Below are 19,054 nucleotides of genomic sequence, written 5' to 3' on the forward strand. Positions count from 1 at the left end.
CCCCTGACACACACACACACACACACACACACACACACACACACACACACACACGTCCCCACAGCCATTGCCGTCCTGACTGTCACATTTCTGTGTGATTAATGCGGGCATGTATTTTTTAGATTGCATAAATTATGGATCGGCCGCAGTAATGAACACTCTTGAATGATAGTTTCCTCTGATCTCTGACTTGGAGTTTTGTTCTCTCTCTGTCCCACTCTTCCTTTTCTTTTCTGTTTCACTCTCTCTTTCTGTTTCTTTCTATTTCTATCTATCTATCTATTTCTCTCTCTGTCCCACTCTTCCTCGTCTTTTCTGTTTTTCCATTTCTGTCTCTTTCTATTTCTCTTTCTGTCTTTCTTTCTATCAGTCTATTTCTCTCTCTATACATTCCTTTTTTTCTGATGCTCTGTCAGTCCAAGCTAACGTCATTATTCTAGTTATATTATGCTGTGTTATGATGGGGCGCTTTCTTGAAGCCTGGCTTGGTGTACATTAATACCCATACTCTTACACACACACACACACACACACACGCACACATATAGGCCCAGGCTAGTTACTCACAGGCCGTGCACACACACATACACACTGTATTGCCTGCACTCACATTTGTGGCATTGCTCTGCTGAAGATGTGAAATATCCCCCAAGTCTTAGCAGTGCACACAGTGCTTTGTGTGCTGGCGGCATTGTCATGGCAGCCACCATTGGCTCTTAACAAATTGGCTTTGTGTGTGTGTGTGTGTGTGTGTGTGTGTGTGTGTGTGTGTATACACACGTGTGTGTATGTGCAAGTGTGTATGTGCGAGTGTGTATGTATGAGTGTGTGCATGTGTATTCAAAAGCTTTTAGGATTCCAGGCGGCGCTGCAGGTGATATCTCCTGTGGCGGGCGCCGTTGGGCCTTCCCTGAAAGCCAGCGACTGAGGCTCTTTCCCCCCTCAGGTGCAGGAAGACTCAAGCACTTCCTTCCTGCGACATGATGCACAATTACAATTACCACCACCGACAAACGTGTGGGTTTAAAACGAGTCAATATGTAGATAAGGTTTAACACACACACGCACACAGCTGGCTCCAAACAGCCCCAGTATCTGAACACTGCTATCGCAGGTATGAGCTGAAGCCGCGAGGCAATGGCGGGGGGAAACCTGCTAGCTGCCTGCATTTTTAGCATCCTCCAGACCAATTCACTTACCTAGACAGAGACGCAGATTAGACACCAGCTCACAGTCGCACTCAATTCAACTTTGACCTTTCTCAAGTGAGTCACGTGTCTTTGCTGCAGTCTACTTTATCCCACCATGTAAAGACCCTGTCAGTTTCCTGCCTGCAATAACAAGCAGTGAATTTTGTGAAAGTGAATTACGGTGGAAAAGAGGGCAGCGACAGAAGAAAGGGACCGATCATGGATGTTTTTCATTATTTCTTTTGGGTGGTTCAGTATGTGATACAAATGCTGATCATTTATACATATCAGACCTGTCTGTCTGGGTTTTGACAAGAGAGACGGCAAATCACTGAATAGTCTCGAGAATATTAGTGTTTTGGAAGACTGACAAAGTTCTCCTCAGTGGAACCAGTGTCAGAATGACTTAGCCATTTGACTTGTAGAAATCTGTCAGCTTTTCCCCCCTTTTTTCTTTTTTCTTTTTCTGGGGCACATTTATATAAAACATGAGGACTATCATCACTATCCCTGACACAGAGGGGGAAAAAAACACAACTGGGCTGAAACCTCACACTGGCTCCTTCTCATAGATTTTTCTCAATTCTCCCCTCTTTCTCTGCGATCCTGTGCTCCGCAGTGCGTGGAGCGCATGTTGACTGACAGGAGCAGAGGGACTAGTTGAGGGCCCTAGTGCAGGGGCCCCGCATAGAAGCCCCGTGTTTACGCCAATTTCACATCAAGGCGAGACACTCTGCAGTGTGTGCCTTTGTCGCCCTCGCCTCTTTAATCCAGAAGATTACCAACTCCTCCCTGCAAACCTCCTGCCAGCCCTCTAGTCGCACGCATTAGGATCTTGTTCGAGTTAGCCGGAGCAGCGCTACAACAAAACCTTTTTGTCGAAGTTTGACAGCTCAGGGGTCGTGAGGCCTTTCCCTCCATTTCTGTTCTGCTCCCATGTTTCGCTCTCTGCTCCTCTCTTTCTTTCCCTAGTCTCAGAGTTTTGCACAGGGATTCTGAGGGGACCCCTTTACCTCACCCCAGTTAGAAACTAGTGTAGTTAAACTGATCCACTTTCCCCCACAACCCTACTTGGCGTATTCAGTAACTTCTCTCTCCACTTATATCTATAATTTATTTTCGCAGGAATGTGTTCATTAACTAAGGTCATCTGTTTTCATGTTTCATCTGGAAGCTGTGTTTTTGACTCCCTTTCAGCCTCTCACAAAGACTTCAAAGGCTATCGTGCTAACCACCAGCACCCCTCATTTGGACTCGTCCCCCCCAAAACTAAATTATAATGCTTTCGCAAAATAACATCCCAATGGTCCTTAAATGGTGAGATTACCGAATCCCCACCCTCTCAGTCAAATGCTAGGAATTAAAAATTAAAATGCCAGCTGAAGTGACAGTGGGCCACGCCATTTAAAGCGGAGCGCGCAAAACCAACAAGGCCTCATTAGCCCGACTCTTCTGAAGACAAGCATTCTGACTTGAGACTCATTACACTCCCCTCCCCCCTCCCCCCATTCCAACTTTAATTGGGTTCATTTTATATATGAAACGCTTTGAATGTTTAATGTCGTAAAAAAGTTCTGCAGCTGTCCTCCATTTTCGAAAGAGCCAAAGATACTCGGCAGCACTTGATAAATTGTCCAGGTTATCAAGACGGTTGTTAATGTCGTTAGCGACCGGGACGAAGGCACAGAACGCAATCTGCTGATTGTGATTGGTTGTGGCTGATGGGGTGAGTGGGAGAAAAAAGGGCAAAAAAAAAGTAACTTTTTGGGAAGAACGTCATTCCCATCACGTCGGGTTTGTGTTTCTGTGTTTATATTCGTGTTCGGCTTCAGCGCCAGAGCACATGGAACTCTCTGATGACCACATTTCCAGTCCGAGCCTCTGCGTCTGCCTCTGCTGTTTATTTGAGTAGGAGCACAATGGCCCACGTGCTGCATTCATGTCCGCCCTCAATGGTCGCCACCTAATTACATCAGAGCCACTAGCGAGCACAGCACTCCCGACCTCGGAATATGATTCTCAACCGGAATTGTTTTAAGAGAACAATCAAATCAGCCGATCGATAAGCGAGTTTAGCGAAGACCGTTATGATTAGGCCTAAAAACAACGTTCCTTGCAAGCAGATCATACTCTGTATCTTAGACTCTCCTTCTCTCTCTTGCTCTCTCTGTTTCTCTCTCTCTCTGTCTTTGTTTGGCTCCTTTCTAGCGCTTGCGGTCCTTTTTGTTACTCTCTGTCTGTTTTCAGGCGGGGAGGGAGAAGGGGAGGGAGGGGGTTCGGGTGGGGTGGATTGCGGGCGGGGGTTGAAAAGTTTTGAAGTGCTTTGTTTGTGAGCAGGGTTCCGGGTGCTGCACACTGTTTAGTGGGGTGACCCTGTGACTGTCTTCTGAGGAGCTGTGTGCGCGGAGTGCTCCGGAGCGAGGCCCCGGGCGCAGCTTTCATCTCCAGCGCTAACCTGTGGACGTTGGAACTCAAGGCGATGGAATTGCAGCTTTGTCAGTACACTACTAATTAGAAAATTCCTGACCCGGAGCGCGATGTTTTAATTATGTGTTGTGTCAACGAGTTTGCAGATTTAATCCGCGCTCGATACACACTCGAGAGGAGTTGGTGGTGGTGTTGGTATGTTGCACACCTCGCCCATAAATCAGTTATGGGAGGGGGATTGATGTTCAGTCATGTTGAGCATTTGTCCATGCAACCCCCCCCCCCCCCCCCCCCCCCTCTCCTTCTGTCCTTTTGAAAAAGGCCTAACCTCTACACCTCCTCCCACCATCTTAGTTTTAGGCCATCACATGCATAAGCAGGCAAATTAGGCGGCAACTTAAAGCATTTGCTTGTAAAAACAAGGGAGGGAGAGAGGGCGGGAGGGAGGGATGGAATAAGGGCTCTGGTGTCGGCATACGGGGTCGTGAGGCTGAACAATGTGACAAGGCTGCTCTGAGTGCAAGGGAGAGAGGAAGAGGGAAAGAAAGAAAGAAAGAAAGAGAGAGAGAGAGAGAGCTGCCAGTGAGTCACTGCAGGGGAAAAGACAGAGAAGGAGAGGGAGCGAGAGGGAGAGACAGTAAAGGGTTAAGCAGAAATTGAGCGGGGATGCTGGGGGGCAGGAGTGCTGCAGAACATAGCAGTGTTCGTGCGAAGGCAAGTCATTTCCCGAAACACTGCAGACACATGGCCCCAGGCGCTCCGAAACCTTTGGAGACCAAAATGGCTTGCAGGAGTTAGAAGTAATAAGGTGTTTTTTTTTTTTTTTTTGCCTTCTTTCTCCTTGACTGAAATTCTGCACGGTTGCTATGCATCGCCATGGAGCCCGCGTAGCTGTTTTTGTGTTTTATGTGGGGTATTAAGATGCCTTTGCCTCTGCAACTGGCCATTTTGGAGATTTGTTGTTGCTGTAGTTGCAAACCAAATTGAAGTTGTTTGTTTTGAATGTAATCCTCCCATTTGTCATCATGATCAGAATAGCTGGGCTGTTCTTTGTGTTTTTGTAGCCTTTTATATATTTGTCAGATGTGCCTTTTGTACTTACAGCTCCTAGGACACAGTGCCAGTAGAGAAAGGGAGAAAGTGGCCCGGTTATTTTTTGCAGCACAATTTGGTTTCCTGCCTTTTTTCTGTCTTTGTCTCTGACAAAAAGAAAATATGTAAGCCCGCCGAAAAGGGGACATGATTTATGTTGGCGTGGTTTAACATGACGCTTGTTTTTACGATATTTTGTCACCCTGTGGCAACCCGAAGGCCTCGCCCCAAGCCAGGTTTCTCTTAAACCTACCTAGTGATTCAGGGCTGTCCACCTACAAGCCTGAGCAAAAAAAAACTAAATTAGCAGCTCTTCTCTTTGCTTTACTGACCCTTTGATTAGCGCTTGGATGGAAAGAAGGAGGAGAGGAAAGCGATCTGTTCATCCTGCTCCACTCCTCCGCTCCCTGCTTTTGTTCGTCTTGGCTGACTTGTTTGCTTCAAAGAGGAGCCACGGCGTATAATCTGCACACGTACATCTGCGAATTATTATTCTAATTCTTTATAAGTTTATTAGAGCTGAATAAACTCCACATCAAATACATCACTGGGGCGATGGAGAAAAGTGCCTCCAGCCAATCAGCCGACATCTGTTAACTCTTTCGAAATGTCCTCAGCTCTTACATCTTTAGCTTTCTTTCTCAGGCTTCATCTCTCTTTTCTCCTTAATCTGTTTTTCCCTCACAGTATCTTTCTTTGTCCACTTTTTTTTGTGTTTTCTCACCGTGAACCTTTTTAATTCTGTCCCCATTAATTATTTCTTTTGGCCTCTCTCTCTCTCTCTCTCTCTCTCTCTCTCTCTCTCTCTCTCGAATTTTCTTTCTCTATAAAACACTTCCATTCTTTGTTTCAGTATGAGTCCCATTCTTGTTTATTCTCACTGTTGTTATTTCCTGGTGTTACTGGCGAGTCTGCTTGTGAAGGCCACGGCTGGCGCTACTGACACCCACCCAAGCTCTGTAAACAGCCATGATTGAGGGAAGAAAAAAAGGATCATGGAGGAGAGGAGGAGAGGAAAGGAAAGGAGGAGAGAGACTTTCTTCTTGTTTGGGCTCTGAAATGTAGCGTGGAGACTTTGCATGTGGAAGAGCTTTGTATGCTGGCACTCCGTCAGTCAACCAGTCAGTCGGGCAGGCGAGAAGAGGGGAAAGCCAACGCTAAGAACAACCATTTCGCTCCTTACCCAAATTCTAAACCTGTTCACACTCGCTCCACGTCGGAGAGAGTTCACTTCTTTTCCAGGGTAGTCTGCTGCCATTCAAAAACGTGTTCACACCTATCCCAGTTGTAAGCCTGGTCACTCCCACTCCAGTTCCTAAATCCGTGGGAAACCTGCTTTGTCAATGTCTTCAATCTGGTCTAGTTCTACACCCAACCATCCCTGCCTCGATTTCTTAACCCGTTGAAACTTCATCCGGTTTTAAACACATGTGCCCACCTGGGCCTTTCCCCAACTGTGTATGTCTACTCTTGTTCCGTCTCTGCTTATTTCTTCAATCGGATTCAGATCTAGCTTTATTCTCCCTCTGCTTGACCACATGGTGTTAGTGTTGAGTCTCGGGGACGTCGTACTCGCAGTGTGCCGTCGTATGTCACAGTGATGACTCGTAATGCAATCCGCTTTGATGTAAGGGTGACATGGAAATGGTTGGTGGCTATTCAGTAACCGCATCTGTGGAGGTCCAGGAAATGCTGCTCTGATTGTTGGCTAGTCTAGCCCTCATGAGGTCACTTTACATCCGTTACCATTGGCTCACAAATAGCAGGATTGTGTGTGTCTGCGTGTCTGCGTGTGTCTGTTTGTGTGTCTCTGTGTGTGTCTGTTTGTTTGTGTGTGCGTCTCTGTGTGTGTATGTGTGTGTGTTCGTGTGTGTCTCTGTGCCTGTGTGTGTGTGTGAGAGAGAGAGAGTTGGAGAAATGTCTTTGAGTGGCATGATGTGTGATAGCCTGAAGGTTATAAGTGTGAGGTGTGATCTGTAAACACTTAATTTCTCTCTCTCTCTCTCTCTCACTCAGTGTTTCTCACTCACTCACAGCACAAACTCACCAGTTTACCATACCAGTCCCATGACCTGCAGGTTCCATTAGCACACTTATGCCTGCTCTGTCTTTCTTTTTAATTGTGGGAACAGACTGCAGGTTATCTCTCCCTCTCTCTCTCACACACAGATTTACTTTCTATTCCTTATTCCATACCTCTTTCTTTTGTCATCCATTCTCTCGTCTAGCCCTCTTACACTTTCTTGACAGTCATTTTCTTCCTCTAACCCCACCCCTTCCCCTCTCTATTGTTGCCTTTCTCTCCACCTCCCTGCCTCCCCTCTCTCTGTCTCTCTCTCTCTCTCTCTCTGTCTCTCTCTCTACACCTCCCTACCTACCTCTCTCTGTATCTCTCCACCTCCCTCCCTCCCTCTCTCTGTCTCCCTCTATCCACCCTGAATTGTTGTGCTGAGCCAGCACCTCATCTCTCGGCAGACCCCTTGCCCGTTACTGTGTGTGTGTGTGTGTGTGTGTGTGTGTGTGTGTGTGTGTGTGTCTGGCAAAGTGGGCCATTAACCCCGAGCCCTCAGGTGCGACCTCAGCCAAATCCAATATTGGCTCCGGCATCAAGGGCCGCTGCCAGTCAAGTTCAAAAGCCTGCGTCTCAGCAGAAAGGCCAGCACCCAGGCCAGCTCACTCCCAGAACCCCACTATGCAAATCCACACACACACACACTCACTCACACACACCACCAGCACCCCCAGCTCTTAGCATCGCTTCCACTACACAATTAAAAGAGAGGAAGAGAGTGAGAGACAGAGAGAGAGAAAGCGAGAGAGAGATAGGAGTGAGAGAAGGGTAGGGTAGGGAAAGAAAGAGGGAGAGAGAGCATGCATTATTAATCAAAAGTAAATTTAGCAAAGTGGGAACTAATCTGGCCGTTGTCTCCTTTGCTTCCAAGGTTAGCTTCCCGCCAGACCGCTGGAGTCAGGCAAAAGCATCACACCACACACTGACCATCTGATTTCTCTCCCATATTCTGTGTGTGTCCTCAGGCACTGTGTGTGTGTGTGTGTCTGTGTCTGTGTGTCTGTGTGTGTCTGTGTGTATCCGTGTGTGTTTCTATATATCAGTTTCTATATGAGAGCATACATATATTTATCCATGCTACCAAAGATGATCCCTTCCACAATGCAGAAGTAAGAGTACTGTGATACTTGAGCTTGTGAGTGTGTGAATTTTTTTTTGTCTTTTTGAGTATGTCCCTGGACTTATGTCTGCATCTGTGTGTGTGTGTGTGTGTGTGTGTGTGTGTGTGTGTGTGTGTGTGTGTGTGTGTGTGTGTGTGGCTGGCGCCACTGGCTCCTTGTCAGCTGAGGGATGTGGTGTAGCTTAGTGAAGGGGACACTGGCCAGCCTCTTTGATCCCATCTGGGCCTGTCTGCAGGTCGGACCACTCTCCACTTCTCTCTCTTTCTCTCTCTCTCTCTCTCTCCGCCCTCTCTCTCTCTCTCTTTCTCTGCCCTCTCTTTCTACCACCCGGCCCTTTTTCTGTCCCTCTCTCCATCCCTCTCTCGCTCCTCTGTCCATCTCTCCCTCTCTTTCTCCCTCTCTCTCTCTGTCTCTCTCTCTCTGAAGAGATGCATTGAGGTATCCATGCTGCTGCAGGATGGATATGTCGTGTGACATGCTGCCTGCGAGCGCCTGTCACCGATAAAATGACAGATGCTGTTTGGTGCCTTGTGGATCTTTCCGAACACAGAGGATTTCAGAGACTTTTCCTCCTTCTGTCTTTCTCCTTGTTTTTGAAAGTACACTTCGTGTTTCTCTGGTGACCTCACAGGGCCTCCCATTCCCTCTTCTGTACGAGGAGCAATCATGTTGCGTGTGTGTGTGTGTGTGTGTGTGTGTGTGTGTGTGTGTGTGTGTGTGTGTGTGTGTGTGTGTGTGTGTGTGTGTGTGTGTGTGTGTGTGTGCATGTGTGTGTGTGTGGTAGTTCGGAAGTGCCACTAAGACATCTGCTTCACTTTTTTGTTTTCTGTTGTCTTGCTGTTGTTTTTCTTTTTTTTTTCTTTTCCAAATCTTCCCTCTCTCATGTTCTGCTCAGCATAAGCGGTCTCCATGGCCACAGACGTCAACAGGCCAGTGTTTGGGTTGCTGGCAGAGGGATCCTGTTAAAGCCACGCACAAGCTGAGTGCATTAAGGAGAAGAGAGGCTCCTGTCCTCCTCTCCTCCCCTCCCCTCCCCTCCCCTCCCTCTCACATCTGGATCACTTACCCAGGCACCCCCAGGGCGGAGGGCAAGAGGGTCAGAGGTCGGGCTGGCAATGCAGGTCGCACTGATGGACAGTGTACCTAGTCCCAGCACACGCATACATACATGCACTTCACGTCATTCAAATGCTGTGTTATTGACTCACTCATGCACACACACTCATGGATACACACACACACACACACACACACACTCATACACATATAGACAGACGGCTATAGTCTATCACACACAATAACACAGTGAGACACTGATGCACACATGCACACACTCTGTCATGCCACATTCCGCACGCCAGCGGCCACCCTGTCCGGCCGCCCTGTCCAGGTGGATGGATGGATGCGTTTGATTGGCTGTCCAACGGCGGGCGGCTGCGCAGGCCGGCACTTGATTGGCAGTAATTGTCACGACAGCAGGCAGGCTCATCTTTCACACAGGGTCAGCTCTGATTGGCCTGATGAGGCCGGGGCCGGACCAATACACCCCCGAGCCTTCCCAAACACACACACACACACACACACACACACACACACACACACACACACCCTCAAACACACAGACACTTACACTCTCTCTATCTCTCTCACACACACATATACACACACACACACACACCTACCTCAGCCTGTCATGAGTGCGGACAGGAGCAGATGGAGAAGGAGCGGAGGCAACATGGCCGCCCGCCCTCCCGCCAGGCCTCAAAGCCGCGGTGCGCTGCTCTGTCTCATCGGCTGGGCTCCTCTAGGCAGCAGGGAAGCAGGGCCAGCTCTGTGTGTGGGTGTGGAGAAGCTTTGAACACATGGGAGTTATGTTAGCAATCTTGTAAGCATGTGTTTGTATTTGTGTGTGTGTGTGTGTGTGTGTGTGTGTGTGTGTGTGTGTGTGTGTGTGTGTGGGTGTGTGTGTGTGTAAGCCTTATGTGCAAAATGGCTCTGTTAAAAAAGCCTTACACGCACAGTTATACCACCTGTCCATAGGTTACACCTGTGGCTGCTGGTTTTGAGAGCCGTGTGTGTGTGTGTGTGTGACATGGCAGTGATGGCAGGGTGTTTCTCAGCTTACGTTTGCAAACACGGGGGTCTCCAGGTTCAGTAGTGAGAAATCTAGGGGAGGTGTTACAGCTTTGGTTTGCTTGGAGAATAAAGATTAGGAGGTTTACCACTTACTCTGACGTAACTTACCCAGGTTTGAATCTAAACCACGTACTTGGAATACCCCCCAGGTTTCTGTGTGTGTGTGTGTGTGTGTGTGATGACTGTGTTTGTGTGGTTATAGTAAGCTACATTTGTTGACAGGTTAATTGAAGTGTGTGTTAGTAGCTGGATATTTGCATAATACATCTATGTGTGACCCCCAGAGTGTGTGTGTGTGTGTGTGTGTGTGTGTGTGTGTGTGTGTGTGTGTGTGTGTGTGTGTGTGTGTGTGTGTGTGTGTGTGTGTGTGTGTGTGTGTGTGTGTGTGTGTGTGTGTGTGTGTGTGAGAGCACTGTGTGGTTGAGGTTCTCCCTCCTCCAGCAGATGGTTGTAATTGCATGCAGTTCTCACTGTGTTGTGTTTTCTGTGTGAGCGCAATCAGTCTAATTGTGTGTGGGAGAGTGGAGGAGTTTCTCCCCTCCAACCCCCCCACCACCACCACCACCTACATCTGAATGGTCACTCCCCACCTGATGGTTCTCATTTGCCAGGAATAACTCTGGCTCTCGTTGAAGTGACTGTGTCTGTGTGGTTGCTGTGTATGCTTGTATGGGTATGATGTCAGTCGTGTGTGTTTGTGTATGATATTGACTGATTGGATATCTTGATGGTGGGTGTGTGTTTTCGTCTGTAATTTGAGTGTGTGTGTGTGTGTGTGTGTGTGTGTGTGTGTGTGTGTGTGTGTGTGTGGACATGCCTTGTCCCTCCGCCTGCCTGTCTGCCTGCGCGCGCTGATGTGTGTTTTGGCGTTTGGGTCCGCACCCCTCAGCTGTAACACAAATAAAGGCTCAGTGGACTGAGGGGTGCGATTGGAATCAGAGACGTGTTTACGCTACGAGAACTGCTCCTCATTTGGGCTCCAGGATCTGGGCCGCAGCGGCTCGGATTTAGACACACACACACACACACACACACACACACACACACATATATATATACACTCTCTCATATACACGCACACACACATATACACTATCACATACACACACGCACACACACACACACACATACACTCTGTCTCTCTCGCTCACACAAACATGGCTGCGTGGGCATCAGCTCCAGCCCTGACATGTTTGTAAGAGGCCAATAAAAAAAGCCCAAACAGAGCTAGGATAAACACACCTGAATCTCTGGCCCTCATTAGACAGAGCAGCTTTGATCTCTCTCTCTCTCTCATTCCCTCTCTCTGTCTCTCTCTGACATGCTCTCTTTCTCATTTGCTCTCTGATGGCAGACGGCCTTCTTTTTTTCTTCTTCCTTACAAATGTATTGAGGTTCTCTTCAGACAATGCCCAGGTTTGAGATGGAAGATGAGAATTGTGTGTGTGTGTGTGTGTGTGTGTGCGCGCTGTGTTTCTGTATAGATTACATTCGCCATATGTGGGATGTATGAGAAGGTTGCTGATGACTTCCCCCTTTTCTGGCTCTGGAAGGTGAAATAAGGTTCTTTTGAGAATCACCGATGGCCCTGATTGGTTGGAGGGAATGGGAATGGTAACGGTAATGATAACGGCAGAGATAGCAAGGCATACTTTTAATTGGCTGGTGACCTTTGATGTGCCTTTAATTGGCTGGTGGTAAGAGTGCTCTGTAAGTTGACTGGCTGACTGACTGAGAGGGTGTGTGTGTGTTTTCTCTCTCCGCAGGTGTCGGGAAGTTCTGCGGGTTCGCCAGGTGCCTCGTCATCGGCCTCCACGTCGTCACGGCAATACGGCCGGCAAAGGATCACCCGTGTCAACCTCAGGGACTTCATCTTCTACATGGAACAGGAGCGCGAGATGGCCCGCTCCCTCGTGCTGTACAGAGCGCTGCTCAAGTAGCACACACAACCACACACACACACACACACACACACACACACACACACACATACACACACTCTCTCTTACCTCACATACAGACAACCTTGAACGCAGACACTTTCAATCATACACATTCTTTCATGCATATGTATCTATACATGTATGTATGTATTTATGTATGCATACCTATGCTCTATTATTCTCTCTCACACACACACACACACACACAGACACACAGACACACACACACACAGCAGCGGCCCTCCCAGCGCTCTCCAGCTCTCCTGCGACGTGCCTTCAGACCGGGTCTAGTGCTTGAGCTCAGTGTCTCCGCTCTCCATCATGTCTATTGTAGCTTTTTCCTTAGGAAAAAAAAGACTTTTTTTTAAAAAACTAACAAAAAATAAGATACAAAAAAATCTATTCTACGTGTTATTGCTGTTTTCTGCGACATGATGAAAAGAAGATGAATTAATGTGTATTTAGGATATTGATTATAAGGCCATGCAAACTCATGATTTTAGTCAGGATTTGGGCTGTGTAAAAGACAAGAATGTGTGTGTGTGCATTTCTGTGCGTGCGGGTACGCCTGTGTGTGTATGTTTTGCGTGTGAGTGTGTGTGTGTTTTCATGTGTGTGTTTGGGCCTCTGAGCCAGCTGTCCTTTTTAAAAAGCGTTCTTTCTTGCATATTTAAACTGTAGCGCTCCTAGCGAACTATCTTTTAATGACTGGCCTTCTCTGAGGGGTCGGCTAACTTTCTGTGTGTTGTTTTTTACTGAAGAATCAGACTTCCAGCATCATGCAGTCCAGCGCTGTTAGATCAGTCATGTTAAATAGTCCCCACCAGAACCCACACAGACCCAATCATAATACTGTAACCCAGAAACATTTTCTTGGTCTGCCGTGAGGACTTTAGTAAGACCCCCAGCATTTGGGAAAGTAATGATGGAACCCACATATTATATGTTAAGTACACCTAAATGTAAATAGTGTTCTTTTCAAGTTTAAATTTCTGATGGCATGTAAAATATATTTTAAGTTCCCCCCCCCCCCCCCCTCCACTATTTCTAAGATGCAAAAATAATGTCTAAAATCACTTGTTAATAATGAAGAATCATGTGAACCATTGTATAATCATGTGCATTTGAAAATGTCCAAGTGTTGAGACTTGTTTTGTTAAATATATTTTTAAAGTCTGTATCGTGATGCAGAACAACCTTCTTCTGTACTTCAGGCACTGGTCAGTACATCAATCACGGCAGAGCTAGTCTTGTGTAGCGAGACACATATTAACATTGACGTAGGCTACATGTCTGGAGACAACCATAGAAAATGTGGACTAAATAGGGTCTTCTTGGACAATGACAGCATTATTATCGACATTTGAAATTTCTTAACCAATCGCAAGACCTCCTGAAGGCAGGACTAGAAGGAGGTTGTAAAATCTCATTGGGTTGAAAGAACACGGGAGGTGCGGAAGGGGGCGAGTCTAAGAGGAACCCCCTGTAGGCCCAGCTTTGTTGGCGTTCCGTTTCGACACACTTCTCAATGTTCAAAGAGTTGTCCCCAGACTGTGACCTCTGGTCCCATAGCAATGAGGTCACTTCTGGCTCATGCAAGACTACTGCTGAAGCTGCATCAGTCCACCCAGGATTTCATCAGTGAGTAAGTCCTGGTAGATGTTGGCAACTCGATGGCAGCTTTTGAAAGCTAGTGATGCCCAAGTTAAAGTTTTTTTTTCTTCTGGGCTAAATGCAGATGACTTTTGAAGCTAAAGTGGACCACCAACTAGCAGACTCTCATTGACAGGCATTCTCTTCTGAGAGTGTGCAAGACCCACCCAGGTTTTCAGAAACAGCATGGTTCTCTCTCTTTGGCACTCTTGATTTACCTTATCAGGAGTGTTTTAAGAACACTGACTTCAATCAGGTGTGCTTGGATAGATAGAGGATTGTGAGTACAGGAGAGAAACAGGAACCAGGATTGAGAACTATAGCTCTGATGCGTCTAGGTGTTCCGCCTCACAGCAGGTTTTCCATCTCTGACAAAACTGATAGAGTAATCATAAAGGTTTTCCCTCTTTATCCAGCCATGATAGCATAGCAACAACTTTATTCACGTTCACAAGAGGTGCTTTCGGACCAAACCGTTCTGGGGACTACTGACTGGGAAAACGACATACCTCCAACCGCTTTTGTTCTGTTTGCATTCGCACCACCAGGAGAAGTGCTGAAGTGACGTTAAGCCAGCTAACGTCGGATAGTTCGCCTGGAGACACCCCACAAGTCACCACCAAATGTGGTAACAGTGACAGGGTTATCAGATTGTACAGTGTTTGTTTGGCTACAGTAACAGGGTTATCAGATTGTACAGTGTTTGTTTGGCTACAGTAACAGGGTTATCAGATTGTACGATGTCCGTTTCTCTGTAACATTTTTCAATTAGCGAAAAAAAAAAAACTAATTACATTTACATACAAAATCTGATGGTTTTGTCCACCATCTTTTTCTTTCTCAAGGTGACGGAGCAACCCATCCCTATACGCTTGCGTCACGTGTGTCCCTCGAGGGTTCTATTGTGTTGCCAGAGTACCTACTCTGAAGTAGCAGCTTAAAGACGTCCCTCAAAATGGCGTTCTAAGATCTATGATCCTTCTCTGTTCCTGCATTGCACACAGAAAAGGGGGGACTTCCTCCAGCAGTTCTGACTGTGAAATGTTCCTGCGGTCCGAAAGCGCCTAAGGAGAAGTGGCAGAGACTCAAGTCACAGATAAACAGAAGGAAAGCTTGGGGGGCTGGTTTAGAGTTATTGATGCTTAATTAAAGAGCAGTGGCTATTTGTAGAACACACAATCTTGATTTTTCTTTATGCAAGTCATGTTTTCAGGAATCAGTTACAACACCCAAAACCGCTTGGTTCTTCTACCTTTGATTCATTTTGATTCATGTATTTAGTCAGTGAACCCAGTTTTGATTTGCTAGTCAAGGGCATTATAATTACCTTCTTTGTTCAGGCAAGTCCAGTGTATGTGCGTACAGATGTGGCATTGGGGAACTGCAGCTAACTGATCCAGGGCTAATCTTGCTTGCTGATCACAGATCAGTTTCCCACGAGCCCCAAAAGCTCTTTAGTGTTAGTCATCTCAAGAGTGGCTGAGAGGATTAGGGAGACAGAGACAGAATGTTATAGGGTCTGTAGAATTTGTGTCGTTGATCTTGGCATCACTAAGCTTTTGGGAATCTTGTTCCTGAGTGCTTTTGTTTAAGGGGGAGGGGGATGTCGTGAGACACACTTCCTGTTATTCTCCACCCACAGCGTTAATGTCCATCATGCATTTCATCTCGGGGCACGGTTCCATCTGAGCATGTAGACACTTCGATCCCTGTCTCGTGACATTGGAAAGGTGAGGTGGGGTCACAGGTCCGACACACTTTTTGGGGGGTCTCTAGCTCCCATCTTTGGCTTGGGGTGTCACCCCTGCTGTTATATGATGTCACCAGAGGTCACAGTTCCTGTGGAGAAGCATCCACAGTGGCTTCATGACCAACCCTTGTTTTCTTTTTTATATTATAGCCTTTTGGTTCTCTTTAGGTTGTTTTAGGTCCGCTCTTTAAAAACTGGAGTCTCTGGCTTCTATGCACGTAGTCTATTACGAATTGTATTGGTTTCTAATTTATATGGTTAATATTTTTTTAAAGGTAATTAATGAATTAAATTTAATGTGCATTGATTTTTTTTTTTTCAAATAGCACTCTAAAAAATGTTTTTTGTTACTACATTGAGGAAAGACGAAGTTTAAGAGACTGACAAGAGTTAAAACAGCCGTCAGCATTAGGCGCCGTCATCAGCAGTAAAAGGGAAGAAAATGCTTTTGTAACTTATTTTATATTTTGGGGGTTTTATTTTGTTGTTTTGTTTTGTCACGTTTTTTGTTTGATTATTTTCCTCCATCAGCATGTGAGCTTGCCACATTTCAGGCAGTGCAGTTTTATCTACAGCTACAATAGTAATGAGCAGAAAAAAATAGTAATTTAAAACAAAGCACAAATAGAACTATTTGTCCAGTTTAAAAAATACAGTTTTAATAATTATTTTTATGGTGTCTGAGGCAGCAGGACAACCTTTCTACTACTTCAGCTTTCTAGCCAAAATATGATTAGGATGGTATTACTGATGTACACAGTGAGAAAAATTCACGTTTTCCTGTATGGATAATTTGTAAATATTGTTTACAAGACCATGTGTTTATTAGAACGGCGTTATTTTTGGTAAACTCTGTACATATCCTGAAAATTTTCCTGTTTGTGTGAAAAAAAAAAAAAACATACTTCTGTATTTGTACCTATTTTGTAAAGGAATAAATAAGCTGTTTACTAAACGAAAGCCAATACACAATCACTGCAGAACTGTCTCTTTATTTTATCACTGTTGTCCGTATGGTTGCAAGTGGCTCACACGTACACAGCTCTCTGTTTTACCACAATTTCATACATTGTAAACAACTTTTATTTACAGTGACCCCATACAAAGCTATGGAAGAAATCAGTTATTCAGTTTAAAAAAATCCTTTTTAATATTCTGTTTTAATACATGTTTTTTCCCGGTCACATATCTACACTGAACACATTCAAAAGTAAACAGCCTCTCCATGGAGTGTGTATGTGTGTGAGGTAGGAGGGGGGACGGGCGGCGCGCTGGAGCTAGCCTCTGCTGCTCCTCATTCTCCTGCATTACACATGCTAAGTACAAAAGCAGCTAAGTGGCCCTGCTAGAGCCGGGGAGCGGACCCTCAGGAGGAGGCGCGCTAATTAAGCGCCAGCATTTTGAAAAGACCAAAACGTTTAACTGGGGTGCGAAACGCTGCCATCCGGGAGCAGGAGCAAGATCAGGAGAGGCACTTTTTTCAGCCCTCTTCTCCCTCTCCGTGTTTGTGGAGCATAGGGAGGAGAGGGGGAAATTAACATTACATTAGTTCCCCAGTAGTCTTGTCAGAGAGCAATGTTATGTTATCAGCATTCGTTCCAGTAGCTTAACCCAACAGCCTGCCTTTTCAGATCCTCCTAGTTGCATTGCATTCTTTTTTACTTTTGCGGTCTTCTGTTCATTGCTGAGGTGCTTTAAAAGGTGAAGGACCGAACACTCAGCCAGATCCCCCCCACCACCACCACAAACACACACACACACACACACACACACACACACAAACAGGATCTTTATCCTAGTAGGTATACTGGACATAACCTAACTCGCCTGTCAAGCTTTTATGAGTATTTTATCACTATTATTATAAATAATTTCCGGATAAACTAAATGTATTTGCCAAATAATACCCCAATTGCTCCTGATGTGCAGTGTGCCATCAGTGTAAATGTAAAATGTGAATACATCCTTGTAAGACACTTTGGATAAAAGTGTCTGCTAAATGACTAAATGTAAATGTAAATAACTTCATCTGAACACCATTCACACAGAATAAAACCACAGAAGGCAAAAGGTCAGATAAACAGTACATCCGTTTATTATCGCAAATATGTAAGTAAAACCAAAGGATGGAGACACTGCAAATGAACACATGCCCTTTTAATACCACAGTCTAATTATTAAAACATATTAAATAATTAACATTTTGCACCTTGGTATACCTTTCTGAAATGTGTCTTTTTTTTAATCATATGTACACAACATATTGCTTGAAAATGTGAATTTCCTTTTATTATTATTTTTAAGAAGATGAGGACTTTGTGGGGACAGGGGTGTTCTCCTTTTTTTTTTTTCCTCTGGTAAACTCAAGAGTACTGAGAACACATCCCCTGGTCCTGATCCCTTTTCTATACAAACAACTGTACAACATCATCATCATCATCATCACCAGCCTGATGGAGAAGCTACTCGCCTTTGCATGACCTGCCCTGGCCCAGCCCAAACGATCCAAACTGAGTGCTCTACGCCTGTGCTCACAGCCCCTGTGGCAGAGCCAACGCACAGATATTGCACAGTGGTGCACATCACAGGTAACACAGGTGTGATGTCGCGACAGGTAAAATGTGAAGCCGCTTTAGCTGGTCCGGATCATGGAGACAGAATAGTCCACCCCACTCTACCCAACTGGGGTCCACTGCTGGGGTGGAGGAGAGCTGATGGGAGCATTTGAATAGTGTGTGTGTGTGTGTGTGTGTGTGTGTGTGTGTGTGTGTGTGTACACGTGCAATGCCACGCCACGCCACAGCAGGGGGGGTACAGGCTATGTCTCCACTGGCACTGCTGTGCCTAAAGCCTGAGGGGTTCACTCTGAACCTCTCTCTCTCACACACACACACACACTCACACACATGCCCCTCCGAACATGAAAGGAGTGGTTGGCCATTCTCTTTGTGGGTGACTCCATGCAAGTACCAGTCGAGATACAGCCCACAACAAAAAGAGTGTTGATTAGAGGTCTTTACCCCTCCCACCCCTACCCCCAGGATCGGACTGGACTTGGACCTGGAGCAGTCTTAGCCCCACTGTTTAACATCCCTGTGTGAGTATTTAATCAGAGCCAACACAGGAAAGCCACTACATTTATCAAACACCATTGGTTGGTCGTGTGTAACCACCCATCTTACAACCAAACATGTAATCATCTAACCCTTACACATGAACTGCCTTTGTCCAGAAAAGAGTAGCCCACCGGGGTTCCGTTTGATCCGGTCAGTTTGGAATTGAAGAAACAGCATGTGCAAGTAACACCAATACAAAGAGCACAGAACTAACTTTCTTTCTCTCTTTCTCTCTCTCACTCTCTCTCTCTCTGTCTAGTGTGACCCCTTTTGATGCAGCAATGTTGAGCATAAGATGATTGGATTCTGAGTGAAGGATCTTGCTAGTTCTTCAGACGAGATCTGATGCAGTTCTGGGAAATTCCTTTCAGGTTCTTCTTTTCCATGCTTGGCACACTATTGCAACAACCACATTTGTGAAATGACCGCAGACAGCAAAATAAAACAAAACAGAAAATAATAAAAACAATACAGAAAAGCAAACATAAAGGAAAGTTTGTGATTTTTAAGAGCAGTCTAATAGATCTTAATACAACCTTAGCATCAAATAATATC

At 45.9% G+C, this 19,054-nt stretch overlaps 1 protein-coding gene across 1 annotated transcript in view; it reads left to right on the forward strand.

Annotated features, from left to right (window-relative positions):
* Nucleotides 1–11,977, forward strand: part of LOC308369148 (transcription initiation factor TFIID subunit 4) — a gene marked incomplete at both ends in the record, with an annotated part of 80,287 nt that extends 68,310 nt beyond the window's left edge. Inside the window, one exon of the mRNA XM_080843493.1 lies at nucleotides 11,804–11,977. Coding sequence (XP_080699619.1) covers nucleotides 11,804–11,977 — 174 coding nt within the window. The remainder of the gene's footprint in view (nucleotides 1–11,803) is intronic.
* Nucleotides 11,978–19,054: the final 7,077 nt, after the last annotated feature.

Source organism: Sprattus sprattus (assembly GCF_963457725.1).
Source record: "Sprattus sprattus genome assembly, chromosome: 8".
Classification (NCBI taxonomy): Eukaryota; Metazoa; Chordata; class Actinopteri; order Clupeiformes; family Clupeidae; genus Sprattus; species Sprattus sprattus.